Source organism: Amphiura filiformis, chromosome 5, assembly GCF_039555335.1.
Source record: "Amphiura filiformis chromosome 5, Afil_fr2py, whole genome shotgun sequence".
Taxonomy (NCBI): Eukaryota; Metazoa; Echinodermata; class Ophiuroidea; order Amphilepidida; family Amphiuridae; genus Amphiura; species Amphiura filiformis.
The window spans coordinates 27622017-27639380 of NC_092632.1; the positions used below are offsets into that span (position 1 = coordinate 27622017).

A 17364-nucleotide genomic window follows, 5' to 3' on the forward strand; every position below is an offset into this window, starting at 1 on the left:
TCTCCGGATGATAGGTTAAAATCCCCAAAAATTTTTGTAAAATGGGTCATTGTCTACGATTAGACAGAAAATCAGAGAAAAACATGTCCATGTTCATTCAGTTCAGTTCAGTTCAGTTTTATTTTTGATCTCAACACACATACACATAAATAACATGATATAAAAAAAAAACATTTTGTAATAAATTAGTAACAATGCAATGCCAAATAATTTACAATTGAGATAATAAATTATTTTGAACTACAATCTAGGCAACTGGACTTACGTTTTTGAGTGGGAAATTTTCATGTTCTATCCTGAGCGCATCATCAGCCCGACTGATCTTCTGGTGGTAAAAGTTCATTGACCTGTGAAGCGGATGTTGTTGTATCACAGGTCACCTTCGAGTTCAACCTGAGAGGGATCTTCCTAATCGCTGAACTGTAGGCCCCGGGCAAGTTGTGACGTAGGCCGCCTCCCCTGTTCAGTGAAGGCTCCTCCCGTTTCACGTAAATTGCTTCTTTAACATGAAAATTTTCCACTCAAAAACGTAAGTCCAGTTGCCTAGATTGTAGTTCAAAATAATTTATTATTTACTACCTGGATGAATGATAATCTTCACAAACGTACAATTGAGATACTAATATTAATATTACAAAATAATATTTTAATAATGTGGTCCAGTACAGGTTGTCTGTGAATACATATAAGGGTGTGTTTGTGTGCGTATGAGGTGGCTTGCCTGATGATGCATGTTTACTGAAGTGTATATACACAGACTAATATGGTATAGTGAATCCACTCACCTCTTACCACTGTGACCCAGGTTCAATTCATCTTAGAACCAGAAGTAAGCCTTCAAAAGATTTCTCTCTGTGTGTTCTAGTTTGCCTTGTGCATCAATAACCTGCTTCCTGCCATGTCTCTTAATCTCTTATTTTGTGAGCTCCACAACTTAACAGCTCATTGATGAATAAGCTATATAGTTACGAATAATTATGTGTGTGAGTGTACATTAACTGTAGGGGTGAATCAGGGTGTGTGTGTGGACCCCTGCAAGTGCACTATACAACCCCTGGGAAATGAGTGTCATAAGTAGGTGATTTACAGTCAAATTATTGACGCAGGGTACAGTCAAGGAAGGTCAGTCAAAACAGGTGTGTCAATGTCAGTCATTTTACCTGGGTGGGTTGCACAGTGCATCATACAGGTGACAGGTGCATAATTGCCATCAAACGAGGTTGAAAGAATCATAGATCCACAAGGGACTAGATATACTATGAAGTCCACTTGAGCCTCCATCGTCCATTGGCAGGTACCATACAGGACAGATTTACAGTTGTTGCACAGTGTTGTTTATATAAAAATTGCATGCACAAAATGATGGAAAATACCCTTAATTTCTGATACACACCATCTGTACCTGATGAGTGCTGTATCACTATTTTTACCACAAACACATGTGTGCGGAGCAGTGTTGTTGTGTGGATGAGCACGTCCACGGTTGGATAGCAATACACAATGTCTGTGGTTGACGGTGAACAAACATGGGTGTATAAAGTTTTGTATGTTTATTAATCTTGGCTATACTGCTTGTATTTGTTTATTACAGGTGAGACACTAGATGAGTGTGGCTTACGGTACCTATTGTCAATGCGCTTCCATATGTGTCTACTAAGATCTATGCCACCATGGCAACAGGTCAGTAGGATTAACAATTAGTATTATGTTTGAATTTAGGGAACAAACTAAAAGTCTGATGATCTCCTATTAATGAAAGTCCTTTCATTAACGGGATGGGTCAAAATGTCTGATAAGTTTTGTGAAACATTAGTCAAAATGAATTTTCACCATTTCAAACTCAAGTTAGACGGAGGGATCAGCTTCCTAATAAAAGCACTTTTGTTTATAAACGTCATTGAATTGTTGGTTTGTTCTCTTATTAAACAGTAATTTGATAAATGTTGTAACTGATTAAAGATACTTTATTTTGTTAGTCACACAACACCAAGGTGTACATAGGGATCTTGTTAGCACGGAGGTACAGAATCATAATTGTAGGCAAAATGAACAAATTTTCAAAGTGTGCACAAAAATGTGCCACATGACAGAATGTAAAGAACAAGAACAAAGCCTTGAAGAAAGCTAATACTTTGAGAGCACAATTGTATTGGAGACCAGAAAATCATAGTGAAAAACATAAATTTCATGCTCTTCACGAACCACCTGTATGTATGTGTTGATAGTGTTATGTTTTACTTTGCTCCATAGGTGCAGTTAATAAAAGATGGCCTCGCAACCTCCAACTTTGCTTGGGCTTTCCATTCAGAAGCAGAAGAGGAGTTACTGCTTCTTACTCCAGGAATGCAGGCTGGGCAACCAACATGGAAGGAACTTAGAGCTATGGGCATAGGATGGTGGGTTAGGAATAATGCAACACTCAAGCGGTGCATGGAGAAGGTTAGTATCACATTATCTTTTCTTTCAAATGTGTATAATATATGATGATCTGAGCCTTGCAAGAAGTCTGATCCTGGCTGCATTGATTCATCTTATGTAGGCTGACAAGGATATTAGGCTATTCCATTAGAAATCCACACTCCCTCTGTGGAATATTTATCTAAAGTCTTCCACAGGGGGTATGAGTTCAGATAGAACAGACAATTGGGTTAACTTCCATTTGAAATACCTACTCCAGTTGTGGAAGATATAGGTAAAGCCAAGTACAGGGAGAGTATGTGTTTTAAAATGATTAACCCTAGCCAATTCCATTTTAAAAAAACACTCCCCTTTGTGGAAGACAAGCTAATAAATCGTCCACATAGGGAGTCAGGATTTAGTCCATGGAATAGTCCATTGCACCAGTAATGGTTGATTGTTAGGCTTTTGGAAGTGGGCCAATAAATAGTGATAATGCATCTATCTATCTATCTATCTGTCTGTCTTGTGGTTGAGTTGGCATATTTAGGCTAAGCTGCTTTTATACTACGCCATCAGTATCAAATTAAGCCATTTGAATAGTACAGCCCGGGTCTTGTTGAATTGCTTACGATGAACTTTTTTTCCACCTCTCCTATCCTATTCAGGTCGCTAAAGCACAGTTCCAGAAAAACAATGATCCACTTGACGCAGCTTTGATTTATTTAGCAATGAAGAAGAAGACCTTAATCTGGGGATTGTTTAGGTAAGTGGCCAATTGGTTTACTCTACAAAATGTCAGTTATAAATTGATTTTCCTGACATTTTACCACAGAGCTTGAAAGAGAATTCTATGAAACTCTTGTGTGGAATTTAAGCATTTGGAGAGAATATTTGTTTTCCCAAATAAATAAATATGTAAGAGATTGCTATCCTGTTGCTATCCTATTACAAAGGAAATTATTCTGCATGTTGCAAAGTGAGAGAACCTTAAGTGTGATGTTTTATGGGCTATCAAGCAACATTAGATCAAATGAGATCTGCTTCCACAAAACCCGGATAAAGTCAGGAAATTATGATTGGGAGGTATGTCCACATTGAAAATGCTCAGAATGTCAGATTATGAATGATATGTCACATTTTATGTCCTGCAAAAATGCAGCTTTAGCTCAAAATTGCTGTTTTCTATTGGGTTTTGTGGGAGTAGGTCTCAAATGTAGTCATCAACAAAATGGAAATTCAAGGTAAATTGAAATGCTTCTATGGAGTTTTTTTTACTCTGTTGATAATACAAGAAAATATTTTTGTGGTCATGTTTTATAAAACACATGTTTGAGAGAGTATGGGATGGAAAGCCTTCCCAAATGATTGACATTGTCATGACAGTATTGATCAGCATCATGATGACAGTATCGGTAAAAAATATTAAATTATTAATAACAAACTTGTATTTTGATACTCATGCATCACAGATCTGTTCAAGACACGAAGATGACAACCTTCTTTGGGAACGATTTCAATAAGGACCGTTGGCGAAAGGCCGCCCTCAAGAATGCATTCTCTCTTCTTGGTCGACAACGCTTTGAGCATGCTGCTGCATTTTTCTTGCTCGCTGGTTCTCTCAAAGATGCTATAGAGATCTTGGTGAATAAGTTGGAAGATCTGCAACTAGCTATGGTTGTAACCAGGCTCTATGAGGAAGAACTCGAAATGCCTCTTTCTCATAAGGAGCTTTTGTGTCGTCACATCTTGGCGTGTGATACCGATATGAACAGAATGGATGCTTTACTACCTAGTGGAGATCCATTCCTACGAAGCATAGCGTACTGGATGCTCAAGGATTACACACAAGCCTTAGAGACTCTGCTTAAGAAACCACCAGATGTCAAGAAACTGGAAACGGATAACGACAAGCCAAAGGATCTTGATGTAGACCAGAGTGGAAATCCAGATGTGTTCAATTTCTACAATTACTTGCGTACTCATCCTCTGTTGGTTCGGCGACAGATGTTAGATCAAGACAATCTTGGTACAGCAGTACTGATCAGTCAAGGTGGCAAGGTGGGAGATGCGGCATTCAAGGATGAGATCACACCTGTGGAGAGAAGGCTGTTCTTTGCAACGGCACACGCCCATGCTGCAGCAGGATGTCCTCTGTTGACGTTAGAAGTTCTTAGCAAGTTGCCACGTGTCAAGACCACCAATGGAGACTCTTCACCAAAGGAATTGAAGAGAGCACCCAACGGAAGTTCATCAGTTGATAGCGGCATGATTATGTCTGGAACCATTGACGGTGGTTTGTCTAATAGTGCAAATGGACCTTCAAAAGAATCATCTGATGGGTTTGACTGGGGTCAGCCCATTTCAGAATCCAAAGTTGAATCCAAAGATTCTGCATTGGATTTTGATTGGAGTAAGCCCGTCGGGCCTAAGGATGAGGATGAGCTGGACCTCAAATGGAGTGATGATGAAGAAACTTCGGAGGATGAAGATAGTAAAGTAAGGACTAATGGTGAAACAATCCTCCACAATGGTTCCACAACTTTCTCTGATAAAACGGAAAGCAGTGATGAAGAAACTCAGCAGAAAACGAAAGCTATAAACCCTGCCATGACAGACGGGCAGCCAATAGACATTATGGCACAGCAGCTGAAATTCACAGCTTGCCTCAAGATCATGATGGAAGAATTACGTACACTGGCCACTGGGTTTGAGGTAGATGGGGGTCAGCTGCGCTTCCAGCTGTATGTTTGGTTAGAGCATGAAGTGGAAACACTTCGCACAGTTTGCAATTATGGCATTGGAAAGGCCCTAGGGGACATTAAAGACAAAATTGATGGGCAAGGTGAGCTTGGTGAAGGTGTAGGGTTTAGATCACAAACACTTCATGAGATCATACAAGCTAGGAGGATAGACTTAGAGGAGAAACGACAGAGAGCAACCAGGAGAAAGAACTGGCTCAGAAGCCACCACCATTTACTAAGAACGCTTTTTAGTTATGCTGTCCTGTATGGACTTAACGGTGGCGGCCTGTGTTCCGTCACCATGGAACTTGTCCTGCTGGTGCAAGAGCTGCAGCAGGAGAGATTACAACAGCAGCTGTCTTCACCATTACCTCTTCCAACCACACTACCACTTCTTTCAGCAAGCATTGCCAATTGCAAAACCGTGGTGGCCGATCCCATATTGCATTTACGCCACTTCACACACGACATCCTCAAGTCTATCCTGGATTTCACCGCGCCACCTAGTGCCAATCGCCTGGGGTCTAAAGTGATGACATTGCAGCGATTAAGCTTAGCCTTGTCGGCTTGTATATATCAGACGCTGTGTGATAGTGATAGTTTTAGCATGGCAGCAGGTACATCAAAGTTTGCTGGCATGGATGTATATGATGGAAGGAATGTTATGTACAAAGCGGGAAGTCTTGTTGGGATGAACAGAAGGAGACGTATGCATAGTAGTGGTGAGACTGCAGCTACAGTCACCTCTTTGCCTTCCAAATGGCCAGGTTAGTGCTATACTTTGATCAGCTCGTAATCGGCGGGAATTGTTAGGCTTTTACCACTACGCCAAAAAGTAGACCCAATTTTAAGAACAAAGTACAAAATATGGTTCAAGCATGCATCAGTTTCATATAGCCTAGTCACCCTAAATTTATTAATATTACCTTTAATTTGTTTCATTATTATTTGTTCTTGTACAACGATTGGTGAATAAATATGTTTAAATGCATTCTTGAACCATATTTTGTACTTGAAGGTCCGTAACCCGATCGACAACATCATCCCCCTGATTTCTTTCATTGTTGATAAGTTTTTGGTATCACACAATAGATAATATTTTTCTCATTACCATCCTGAAATTTGACGCTCCAAGTCAATGTATTTCCTGAGAAATCATGCAAAAAGAGGCTTATTATGGTACAATGTATACCACTTTGGATTTCTGGGTAGAAATCCCCGTAAAATCACAATTACTAATAATTCTCCTCAACAGCTAAATCTCCTCAACATTGTTTGTGAGGAAAGAGCAAACCACACTAACTGCTGAAGAGACTCCCGCACGTATATAAATTTTAAATTTTCGTATATTGATATGGAAGAATCCATGGCGTACCGTGTTTTGTGCACAAGGTCCCCAGTTCAAAATCACATTGAAAAAAAAAAAATTTTTACTTTCATTTGAAATGTACATATTGCAAGGGGAAATAAATTTTGTTTCCTTTTTTTTCTTAATCAGCACTGCATGAGGGCGTAAAAAGAGTTAAAATGCAGCTTGAAAAACAAATTTTCTGTTCAACGACGTACGCACGCATCGGACATTGCAACATTATATTGCAGTTACATTCACAGCACACAGGTCATCTGTTTCCCGGATCAGTTTTGCATTCGATATTGGCTATTGCCATATAGGCCTCTTTACACAAAAATCTAATATACTAGAGAGCATGACATAAACTGGTAGTGGTAATGTCACAACAGGGGTATGAGCATGTCAGTGCAACCACGCATGCACGAACGGGAATTTACGGCACATGTCATTGATGTTGTTGTTTGCCTGCCCAGAATGCAATTCACGCGTACCAAGGTGTTGGATTGCAAATTTTGCTATTTATTCACATTTACGCTGAAAATACTCTCGTTTTTTCACAAGGCTGCATAAAGGGGACGATATTTTATATTGTATGTAAGTTTAAAGACAATCCATATCCAAAACCAATAGGTTTACCCCCCCTTTAATATTTTGTTCTTAAAATGACAAAAAATGAGCAGGCTGACGAGATGTAAAAGCCATGAAATTTACATTCAAGTAAATATTTTTTACAGAGTGCATTATCATGTTATTCATTGATGAATATGCAAACAATTGTAACTTTTAGGTGTATCAACACTTCAAGCTCTTCTAGCCAGTGAGAGAGATGAAGACACACCTAATCCTAACATTCAGCTATGCGAGGGATTGTTTGCAGTCTATATCAGCTTCTTAGTTCAGGCTCTCAGTACTTCCAACTGTAGTGAACTGTTACGACTAGTAGCACATCCACTTGACAGCAAGATGTGGTCCTCAGTGTTTGGTGGTGGAGCTAAAGTGGTGGACAAAACAATTTCCCAATGTAAGTTGGATTCGGGTAAAATGTGTAGTGACCAGGTCCTTTTATCTCTTAAATTTGATACAGCAGTGTAAAATAGTTGCCTATTTATCAGAAAATTGTTTCCAAAAGATATGAATAGATAAGTGGGTAAGAATTTTGTTTCGGACACAGTTTATATGATAATCCCAGGAATTCAAATGAGATTAATATGAATAATTCATGTAATGTAGCTGTCGTCTACTGAATATTCATTTGTTGTCTATTGTATAATTCATAGTAATAGTGTTTATTTCGCAAAAGAAACCTCTCACTTTGGAATGCAGAAGCCTAGGATCAATTTCCGGAGCTTCTCCTTTTTTATATCATTAAAAAATTTAAGTAGGGGAATCTTCGTCTCTATATCATCCAGTGTTGTAGGTCTCGAGACCAAGTCTCGGTCTCGAGACCATCTCGAGACCTGGTTTTGCAGTGTCTCGGTCTCGGATGTCAAGGTCTTGGTCTCGGAACTCAAAAGTCTCGGTCTCGGGACCTCAAAAGTCTCGGTCTCGAACGTTTTTTGGTCGAGACCTGTCGAGACCTGAAGAAAAAGATATGATTTTCTATTGTTGTTCATTATTTTTATTCCTTACCCTAAATTTCAATGAATGTTGAAGAAATTGTTAAGAATAAAGATACAGAAATCATTTTATAAAGGTATATAAAAGTTATAAATGAATCATAAGTAGCATGTTCGTATGTGAGCTTCCAATTTCAGTTCATGATTAAACATATGTGGGCAGATGCGGAAGCGAGGATCCCACTAAACTTTTGCAAGGGGAATACTCTCCATTAAATAGATGAACAAATAGTTGCCCTGTGCAGGGTGCATCTTCTTTTCAGCATGAAAAACACTGTGTTTTGGGCCCAAATATGGTAAAATTGCTCAATTGCTTCACGCACTAGCCTAATTTTGCCTCCACTGTAGCCAACATTTATGAAATTTTCTCAAAATTTGGAGGAAAAATTGTAAAAATTAAGACAAATAGTGTTAAACTGAGGATCCAAATTTTTTGTTCGTACAATGATGGGTTCTCTTTCAAATTCTCAGCGGCACACCAGTACCCCTACCCAAACCAAACTTGAGTATCCACCGGGATTAAACCAAGGTCTCGGTCTCGGTCTTGGTCTCGGAACTTAGAGGTCTCGGTCTCGGAAGGGGTGGTCTTGGTCTCGGAAGGTTTGGTCTCGGTCTCGGTCTCGATCTCGGATGGGCAGGTCTCGGTCTCGGTCTCGGTCTCGGACATAGAGGTCTTGACTACAACACTGATATCATCCACAAATATTGGTCACGAAAAAGCTACATGAAACTTCTGGACACGGAATAAGATATGTTTGTCCATAATTACTTTTTCAAAATGTGACCAAGTTTCAAAAAGGGAGCAGAGTAGGGGCTTTTTGGATACATGCTTTTTGGATACGTGCTGCTTTCATTCCATGGCAACATGTTTTTACTTGTGGTTTTCGAACCACTGGAGCAATAGAATTCAAAATTTGGAAACAGATTGTTTTACAGGTAGGCCTAAATATAAGATAACTAACATAGTATGAACAAATCAGAGCACTCACCTTTACACCATTGCACATTAGTTATCACATTATGATTTCCATTCTAACTTTGTGTACTCAATAGCTGGTGGAGCCAATCAGCCCAGTACAGACCAGCAAGATGCATCCAAGCAGCGAAATCGCTACATGTTGAAACTGATAGGCAAGGCTAGCAGTGGACGCAATCCTACATCAGTTGCAGAAGAGAAACCAACATATAGAGAGGTGTTTGTGCCACCAGAAACCAGTATTATGGACTTTTTCATGGTCAAGGTAATTTGTTTCCACAAGATGATAATTTTGTCCACATATTTTCTGTAATAAAAATACTCACAAGTTAAGCTACTTTAGGATAAAACATTTTGTCAACTAGATGCTCATAAAGAGGATGAGCAAAAGCATGTTCTCTTTTGCCTGAATTTCTGCGGTGACAATAGTTTTTGTGCTTGTTGACTATGCTACTAAATCTTGTATTGCCAGATTAGCATTATGTGCAAATGTAATTTGGATGTTATTTTTAAAGATCTGTTATTGCTGTTCTTAAGCGATGACTTACATGGACAATCAGTAACGTGCAAATTAGAAAAACCTTAAATTCATCAAATTTCTGATTTTGCCTTGTTTTGAAATTTATTTGTTAATGAACTGTACAAACAGAAAATGAAATAATCCAATAAAACAAAATCAAACATTTAATTTGGTTACTTTTATATCATTATATAACTTAAACACATCTTGTTTAGCTCAGTATAACTCAACATCAATACTTAGCTTTAGGCTTACATTACCTTTCACAATTATGTGTGTTTTCTCTCTGCACAGCCGTACATTGATATAGAAGGCATAGACTATGATTCCAACAACAGTGACAGTTCCGATGATGATCTTGATGAGTACTACGACGATGACATGTATGATGATGTAGGTCCATTTTCTATGAAGAAGAAACCCAAGGTTCCATTGCCAGGTGAAGCGGAGCACTCTGATCCTAACTCCTATAGTTGGTGTCTGATGCGCTATGTCATACTCAAGTTTGTGGTGAATAAAATGCAAGGATTTCTTCCGCTTAGTGGAATAGAGTTAGCAGGTAAGTGTGTATGTTGAAGGCGGGGATGTGAATGAGTAGGCCCCCTAAGCACAACTCCTCTGTGCTATCCAATTGTGGATGTCCGTGACACAGTATACTGTCCACTACTTGCAAATTGCACTGTATATATATGTGTGGGGGTGTGTGAGTGGGTTGGTACATGCATGTAGCATACATGCAAAGAAACCAATACTAGAGCAACTGTGCCCTTTGCAAGGGCACGAGGTAAGTTAGGCGGATGACTGTGACGATCTGATCAAGCAGCAACACTGTGCTGGATAGTATTAATTTTAATAAGACTGTTTCATTAATTGCCGTTTTAATATACCTTCATCGTTGAAAGCTGGCATTTTGAAAACTTGATCTTTGACCTCTGTATGACCTCCTTAATGACCTTATATGAATTTTAAAATATTCAAAATATGTTAAGAATGTCATAAGGATCATTGCATTTAAATTTCAGCTCAATTGAAACATTTTGAAAACTTGACCTTTGACCCCCTATTGCCACTTAATGACCTTAAATGAATTTCAAAATATTTTCAACATGTTTATAATGTCATAAGGATCATTGCATTTACATTTCAGCTCAATTGGAGCATTTTGGAACACTTGACCTTTGACCCCTTTATGACCCCTTAATGACCTTAAATGAATTTTAAAATGTTTTTAGAATGTTTAGAATGTCATAAGGATCATTGCATTTAAATTTCAGCTCAATTGGAGCATTTTGAAAAACCTGACCTTTGACCCCTTTATGGCCCCTTAATGACCTTAAATAAATTTTAAAATATTTAAAATATGTTTAGAATGTCATAAGGATCATTGCATTTATATTTCAGCTCGGTCGGAGCATTTTCGGTTAAAATGACCTTTTTGACCCCTGTGACCTCTTGGATGACCTCTGACGTTAAACAACCCATGACTTTTGTAGCCAGCTACCCAATACTGCTTGTGACTGAGTTTGGTCAAAATCCGATCAAGGATGTGGAAGTAGTAGCAAATTGTGAGAAGAAGAAGAAAGAAAGAAAGAAAGAAAGAAAGAAGAAAGAAATGGCAAGAAAGAAATAAGTTAGGCTGCACGCCTAACTTAATTAGGAACAGGGTTACACTACTAAAACACATTTATGTAAGTTAAAGTTTATCTTACACTGTATGATTAGATTAGAGACATAACAACCGAAGCTGAAATCAATTTCTCCACAGTTTTTTTTCCTGATTTTATTTTCTCTTGTTGATATTAAAATCTGTGTGTTTCTTATATCAAAATATTACTCTTTGGTTTCAGAACTGCCAGTAGTCTCGCCAAATCTCCACGCTGTACTGAAGCTAATAGAGCAATGGCAACAGGCAATCATGCGCAAGATGGATTTATTTGCCGGTCCACCACAGGATTTCATCCCAGGGTGCTCTACAGAGATTCCTAGCACTATAACAGGGCCAGCACTGCTTAGATATAAAGGTCTACTGGACCCTATCAACACACCGTTCAGGTTGGTAATGGTTTTAAAGGATGTTTGTGTCTCACAAGTTTCAGAATGATGAGACGGGTGATGGTGGGTCTAAAAACTGAATCAGACAAATGTGAAATGCAGTGACAGGTGTCATTTGGACATTTGATTACACTTGTATGTACTTACCATATATGTTTGAAATCATGATCAATTCATCAAGATACTAGATTGTGTCAAAGTTTGGGTTAGTCAGCCTCAGTAAATCACACTGAAATATCTCAATTTTTTGTATTGATTTCTGTTTAAGAATTGCCTTCCTCATACAAAAACATGTCTCTCTATGAGATTTATGCTACACCTGTTATGGCTCATCAATGGGACAAGTCAAACCAAATATGACACTTAAGGGGGTACTACACCCCTGGGCAATTTTGTGCCTATTTTTGCATTTTTCTCAAAAATTATAGCGCATTGGTGACAAGTAAGATATGTTTATTATAGGGGCAAGGACTGCCACTACTGCACTGAAAATTCAGCAACTCAAGGCAAGTAGTTATTGATTTATTGATCAAATATTGGTTTTCCCTCATTTTTGACTGTAAGTCCACAACTGTTGTCTGTGCTGAAATAAAATTTCCAGTGCAGTAGTTGTAGTCCTTGCCCCTATAATATACATATCTTACTTGTCACCAATGCGCTATAATATTTGAGAAAAATGCAAAAATAGGCACAAAATTGGGCAGGGGTGTAGTACCCCCTTAATAAAACTTGTTAGTGTGACATTTGTAACATATCTCAAGTGTGGTTTTAATCATGATGCACATAATACCTTCCTGAAGGTTACTCTGAATTTTCCCTGATTTAGTAATTAATTTGTCCCTAAGAATCATTTCTCAGAGATTTGGAACCTCACAAAATTTAAAATAATCTATGTGTAAACCATATAGAAACTGCTTCCATTGACTATAGTAGTTAATTTCTTGATGCTATTGTCCCTGGTTCATATATATTTTACAGATCCAGTCACAAGTCAGCAAAGCCAGCTAAGCGACTGTGGAATTATCTAGTACGACAAGAAAATGTACAAGACATTTTCATCAGCTACATATTCCACAGGAAACCAGGACTTCAAGATGTAAGTGATTATTGCATTCCTATCAAGCAGAAGTTCAAAGTTTCAAACAGCTATATGTAATGGAATACATACATTACCTGTCTATGAGTGCAATGGTTAGAATATTATCACAAAGTGATAGAAATGGAACAATCCATCTTTTTCCAAGTGACTATCTCTACCATTACACAAATTCAAGTTTAAATAATTAATATTTTTTATACAACTGTTAGTGTTATATCACTCATACATAATTCTATAACTTTTCAAGAATTATTTTTACTTTATTTGTAACCATATCAAGAAAAACGGATATATCAGTTTTTGCATTTGAACTAACTCTTCATGTGTTTAGTGTCCCTTGGCCAATTGCACTCAAGCTTGATATGAAGTGTCAATACAAGGTAAAATCAAACTTTGGAGGGATCATAATCCCTTGTACCACACATAGTGCATTGATGCCTATTTACAGACTCATTCTTTAAGGTTGAGATAGGCTTTTTTCAGTTGTGACTGGTGCAGTGACAAATTTGCCACAATGTCATCCACTGCAGGCAGAAAATCTTGAGAAGGAGAGCAAAGCCCCAAACAAAACTAGCCATATGAGCGGAAATATGCAGCAGAAAATTGAAGCTCACAGCGGAGAACAGAAAACACAACGTCTGAATAAATCTCGCTATATACTGGCCAAATTATTGTGTGCACTTTATTGTGGCCATTGTGTGCACTCCCAACATTGGGCTTATACCATACTCCCGCTGTAGAAGATATGGCCATAATCTTCTACACGAGTATGTTTTTCAAATTACCTGTGACCCTATTTGAAATCTACACACCATGGTTGGGAGATTAAAAAGTCATGTTTTCCATGGGGTGTATGGATTTTCAACTTGAATATCCCAATGTTGCCACATATAGGAATACCATTATACAGAAGTAAATGCTGTTAATATATTTTTCCTCATATCTATTTATTTTTTGAGGCTTTCCCTTTCCTTATTGGGTGAACACTTGTTTATGTTTACAGAGTATTTTGGTGTTTGTGAATTGTTGATGTCCTGTGTTGTGTTGTTGATGTGTATTTTATTTTTACATTGATCCGTCAAGCAATCATCTAAGAAGCCAAAAGTTGAGACAAAGGTAGAGTCAAATGTTGTACTTGTGATCAGTAACTTCTGGGCATGTATAATCTTCATTTAATACTTTTTATTCAATCTTCAATTTTCTGCACTGTGGTATAAAATGTGACAATGGTTACTTTACTGGTTTTAGTGTGTTGAAGGCTCACTGATTCATTTAATCTATCTTTATTAAGAGTAAAACTGCATTCAGTGACTAGTAATGCTTTTTCCAAGCAAGCTCTCATATAAACTCAAACATGTGTTATAAATATTATACAAATATGATTTCCACATGGATATGTAGGGGGAAAAAGCTTGCCCATTTATAGTATGGTTTCTTCTTTTTTCTGTGTATGTGGATTGTAATTCTATGGGCCTATGTAAAAAATATTGGGTTTTTTTCAAATTCTTTTGGTCTGTGTTGTCTGTTTTTGTAATTGGACTTCAGGTTGGCATAAAAGCAAAGGCAATTATAGGTGTCAAAACATACATTTTATGATTCTCTCCAATATTGCCAGCATGGTTACAGACTCTCGCAATCTTACTTTGGTATACTTTGCCCTAGCATGATCCCATCAGAACTTCAGCATGTTTCCTCACAGAAAGATCATTTACGATTAAGCACACAGTTACACATACACTTGAGTCTCATTATCTGTTGAAATCACCAGGGTTCGTCTCAAGTTTGTTGAGAACAATTCATAATAGGTTTGATTAAATACTGCAAATTCATGTGAGTTTTTGCTTCTATAAATGTGATTCTTTCTCTAGTGCCTTTATGTTATTACTCATTTGATTGCGTTTTGCATGTGGTTTTCAAATATAAACTAATAAAATGTTGACATTTAAAACTGAAGTTGAATCCTATTAACTTTATCAATTTTTACATGGTCAGAGAGAGGGTGTAGACATGTATCATCAGATTGCTAAGAAGTATTCTTGTTTGATTTGTGTATGACAGGTGGACATTACAGCAGGCGGTCAGACTTTCACAGATGGAATGAAATCACAGTGTCGTATTATACACAAGGAACAAGAAAAAATTCCTGCTTTCTGCTTCAATCAGGTAAGCATGCAATTATATGAACTTGAATATGCTTATTTGATGACATTATATGATAGATGTTTTACCTTGGTGAATGCTTGTAATTACTTAGTAGATACTTATATAAGGTGAATCAAAGTTGATGAAGGGTAAATCCTTCATGTAAAGTGGTAACAATAGAGACTCAATTTAATGCTATTCCAATTAAAATTCATACACCTCCTATGGAAGACATGACCTTAATCTCCCACACAGAAGGTGTGAATTTCAAATGGGGTTACCTAAATGGGTGACTCCATTTGAAATCTATACCCCCTTTGTGGGAGATTAAGGTCATGTTTTCCATAGGGGTGTATAGAATTAACTGGAATAGCCCAATCACAAGACTTCTCCACCCATCTGAGCAATATTGCAGTCATAGCATATAGTACTCAGGCAAGTGCATCTTTGTTCGGTTATTTAAATTGTAGCACTCAAATGACATTATACTGGCAGTCTCTAGAATCAGCTTAACATAAGAGAGATTGGTGATGGTGTGATATTATGTGTCAACGTAATTGAAACTTTCATCAGCTGTGATTACATTAGTAATAGATATACCCTTTATTGACACAATGTATATTCTTGTATACATAAGTGCAATCAAGGCAACAGACAATAGCTACCTTGATTGCACTTAGGTGTACAAGAAAGTGCAATCAAGGCATCAGGCAATAGCTACCTTCGAATTCTGCTACTTTGTTTTTAATCAACCTTTCTAGATTTGATTTTTTTTTTGGTGCTGACCTTGTATAAGGTGGTTACCAGATGACCAGCTAGTAATCTTTATCCTGATCTAATCCCCTAAAAATTGTGATTTATTTTGTATTCATCATGTGATCAAGATTTAGAGGAGTAGATCAGGGTTCAGGTTGCTGCCATAACCAGGTTACTTTAGATCATGATAATTGGAAACCAATTGTGCAAATGAGTCTTGTTTACCATATTTAGAGTAACGAAAATGCTACAAGGCAGCCATTGAACTTCATGTCTTTTTTGACACTTCTAGCTAGTTGATTCAAAATGATGCTGTTAAAGTATAATGATACTAATTATGCATTATGTAGTACTGAGTTCTTGCCAAGTAAGAGTATATATTATACTGCATGTCACTTTTTATGTATATATCTTGCATAAACCTGGAATTTAACTAGTACAACTTTAAACTCCCTTTTAGATACAAACCAATATATGTGATAAATCTCAATTCAAATCAACTTTTCGCACAATGTTCTTAAACATGTCTCACTGAATATTGGTCGTGAAAAATACCCTAGAAATTCCTTTCCCATACAAATTAATAACGCCCTGAAGAAATATAAATCATTTTAAACAGTGTAATGATTTTAGTCAAATTAGCATGTTTCTGTTGTGTTGTTCAGAGCTGAAAGCAGAAGCTGTTTGATCTCTGTACCATAATTGGTATAAGTAGGTAAAAGATAAAAGGTTAGAAACCATTGGTGCATTCTAAAGACAAAACCCATGTGTTATATTAAATGTGTAATTAAGAGCTATAAACTGGTTTACACTATATAGTATAGTGGGTTGTTAATATTCAGTTTCATGTATGAAGTACAAGCAGTGCTGTGTGTTATCTTTTGGAATACAGTCCAGCCTCTTTTATCCAGCCGTGATGGGACCAAGCATGGGCTGGATAAGTGAAAAATTCAGATAACTGAATTATATGTAATTCTGCATTGAATGTCTGAAGTGTTAAAACAACAAATGATCACTCAATATGGGGTAGTAAACTCTATAAAGATGGTATTTGAATGCAGCAGAGATATAGCATTAAATTGTGTTGTCATATGAAGATCACATGGCCGGATAACAGAGAGATCCTTATAAAAGAGACATGGATAAGGGTGGCTGAACTGTAGTTTGAAAATAGCCTGGTAATTTAAAGGGGAAAAGCCCACTTCAAAAGTTACCTGCTTGACAGCAATATTTTTTTACAAGAATTTGACATTTTTACACCCTTTTTCATTAGTTTGTTTTTCTCAAATTAACAAACATGTCAAAAACAGAGAAACTTAAGAATAGTGATTGACACCCAACCTTAATCTTAGCCCTAATCTCTCAATCCTTACCCTAGTCCTAACCTTAATATGAACCCTAATCTGAACCCTAAAACCTAACCCTAATTGCTTGAGGTTGTAGTGGTTATTCTCAAGTCTTGCCATCAAAAACTATATACACATGAAATATATCACAGCTTTTTCAAGTAAAGTAGCTTGTTTTATTCTTTGTGGCTATCACATGAACACAAGATCTGCCTCTGATCACATATTTATCAGCCAGCCTTATTACAAACAAGTCCACTCTGATCTGACAATGTGACTGATAACGTGAAGTGTTTTCAAGAAGTGATAGGTAGGGTTGCATGCTGTTTGATTTGCATTTGCTTTCAGAATAAAATATGTAAGAA

General features: G+C 37.3%; 1 protein-coding gene across 1 annotated transcript in view; it reads left to right on the forward strand.

Annotated features, from left to right (window-relative positions):
* LOC140152902 (dmX-like protein 2) overlaps positions 1-17364 on the forward strand; it is a 192556-nt gene that overhangs the window by 118199 nt on the left and 56993 nt on the right. Inside the window, 10 exon segments of the mRNA XM_072175438.1 lie at positions 1592-1680; positions 2251-2439; positions 3066-3163; positions 3870-5908; positions 7280-7513; positions 9162-9349; positions 9899-10163; positions 11452-11656; positions 12635-12752; positions 14814-14918. Coding sequence (XP_072031539.1) covers positions 1592-1680; positions 2251-2439; positions 3066-3163; positions 3870-5908; positions 7280-7513; positions 9162-9349; positions 9899-10163; positions 11452-11656; positions 12635-12752; positions 14814-14918 — 3530 coding nt within the window.